Below are 597 nucleotides of genomic sequence, written 5' to 3'. Positions count from 1 at the left end.
AATTAAGCTACTTTAGCAAATATAATAATAAATATGTAAAATGTAATTTTAATTTATCAACATATTTTAAAACTAATTCTTCTGATTTTGCACAATTTGAACGTACTTTAATAATAGTTGGTAAATATTCATATGTATTATATTTAGAAGGATGTACAGCTTCATTATATAAAGAATCACAATTACATGTAGCTATAGTAGAAATAATAGTAAAAGATTATGGTTATATAAAATATTATACATTACAAAATTGGTATAGAGGAGATTATTTAGGTAATGGTGGTTTATATAATTTTACAACTAAACGTGGTATATGTTTAAATTATTCAAAATTAGATTGGATACAAATTGAAGTTGGTTCAATTATAACATGGAAATATCCTTCTACTATTTTAAAAGGTAAATTTTCTATTAGTAATTTTTATTCAATATCTTTTATATCAAATATGCAAATAGCTGATACTGGTAGTAAAATGTATCATATAGGATCTTATACTAAAAGTTATATAATTTCTAAAAGTATATCTTTAAATAATTCATTAAATATATTTAGAGGTTTAGTATATATTAAACCTTTTTCATATAAATCTTATAATT

At 19.9% G+C, this 597-nt stretch overlaps 1 protein-coding gene across 1 annotated transcript in view; it reads left to right on the top strand. All coding sequences in view use genetic code 11, as the record gives it.

Annotated features, from left to right (window-relative positions):
- The window catches only part of PRSY57_API04800 (FeS cluster assembly protein SufB, putative), a gene marked incomplete at both ends in the record, with an annotated part of 1,092 nt that continues 495 nt past the window's right edge, over window positions 1-597 (top strand). The window contains one exon of the mRNA in view: window positions 1-597. Coding sequence (XP_019970981.1) covers window positions 1-597 — 597 coding nt within the window.

The sequence above is a fragment of the apicoplast genome of Plasmodium reichenowi (genome assembly GCF_001601855.1).
Source record: "Plasmodium reichenowi strain SY57 apicoplast, whole genome shotgun sequence".
Classification (NCBI taxonomy): domain Eukaryota; phylum Apicomplexa; class Aconoidasida; order Haemosporida; family Plasmodiidae; genus Plasmodium; species Plasmodium reichenowi.
The sequence above is the reverse complement of the archived record's forward strand: the minus strand, read 5'-3'. Positions and strand labels throughout refer to the sequence as shown.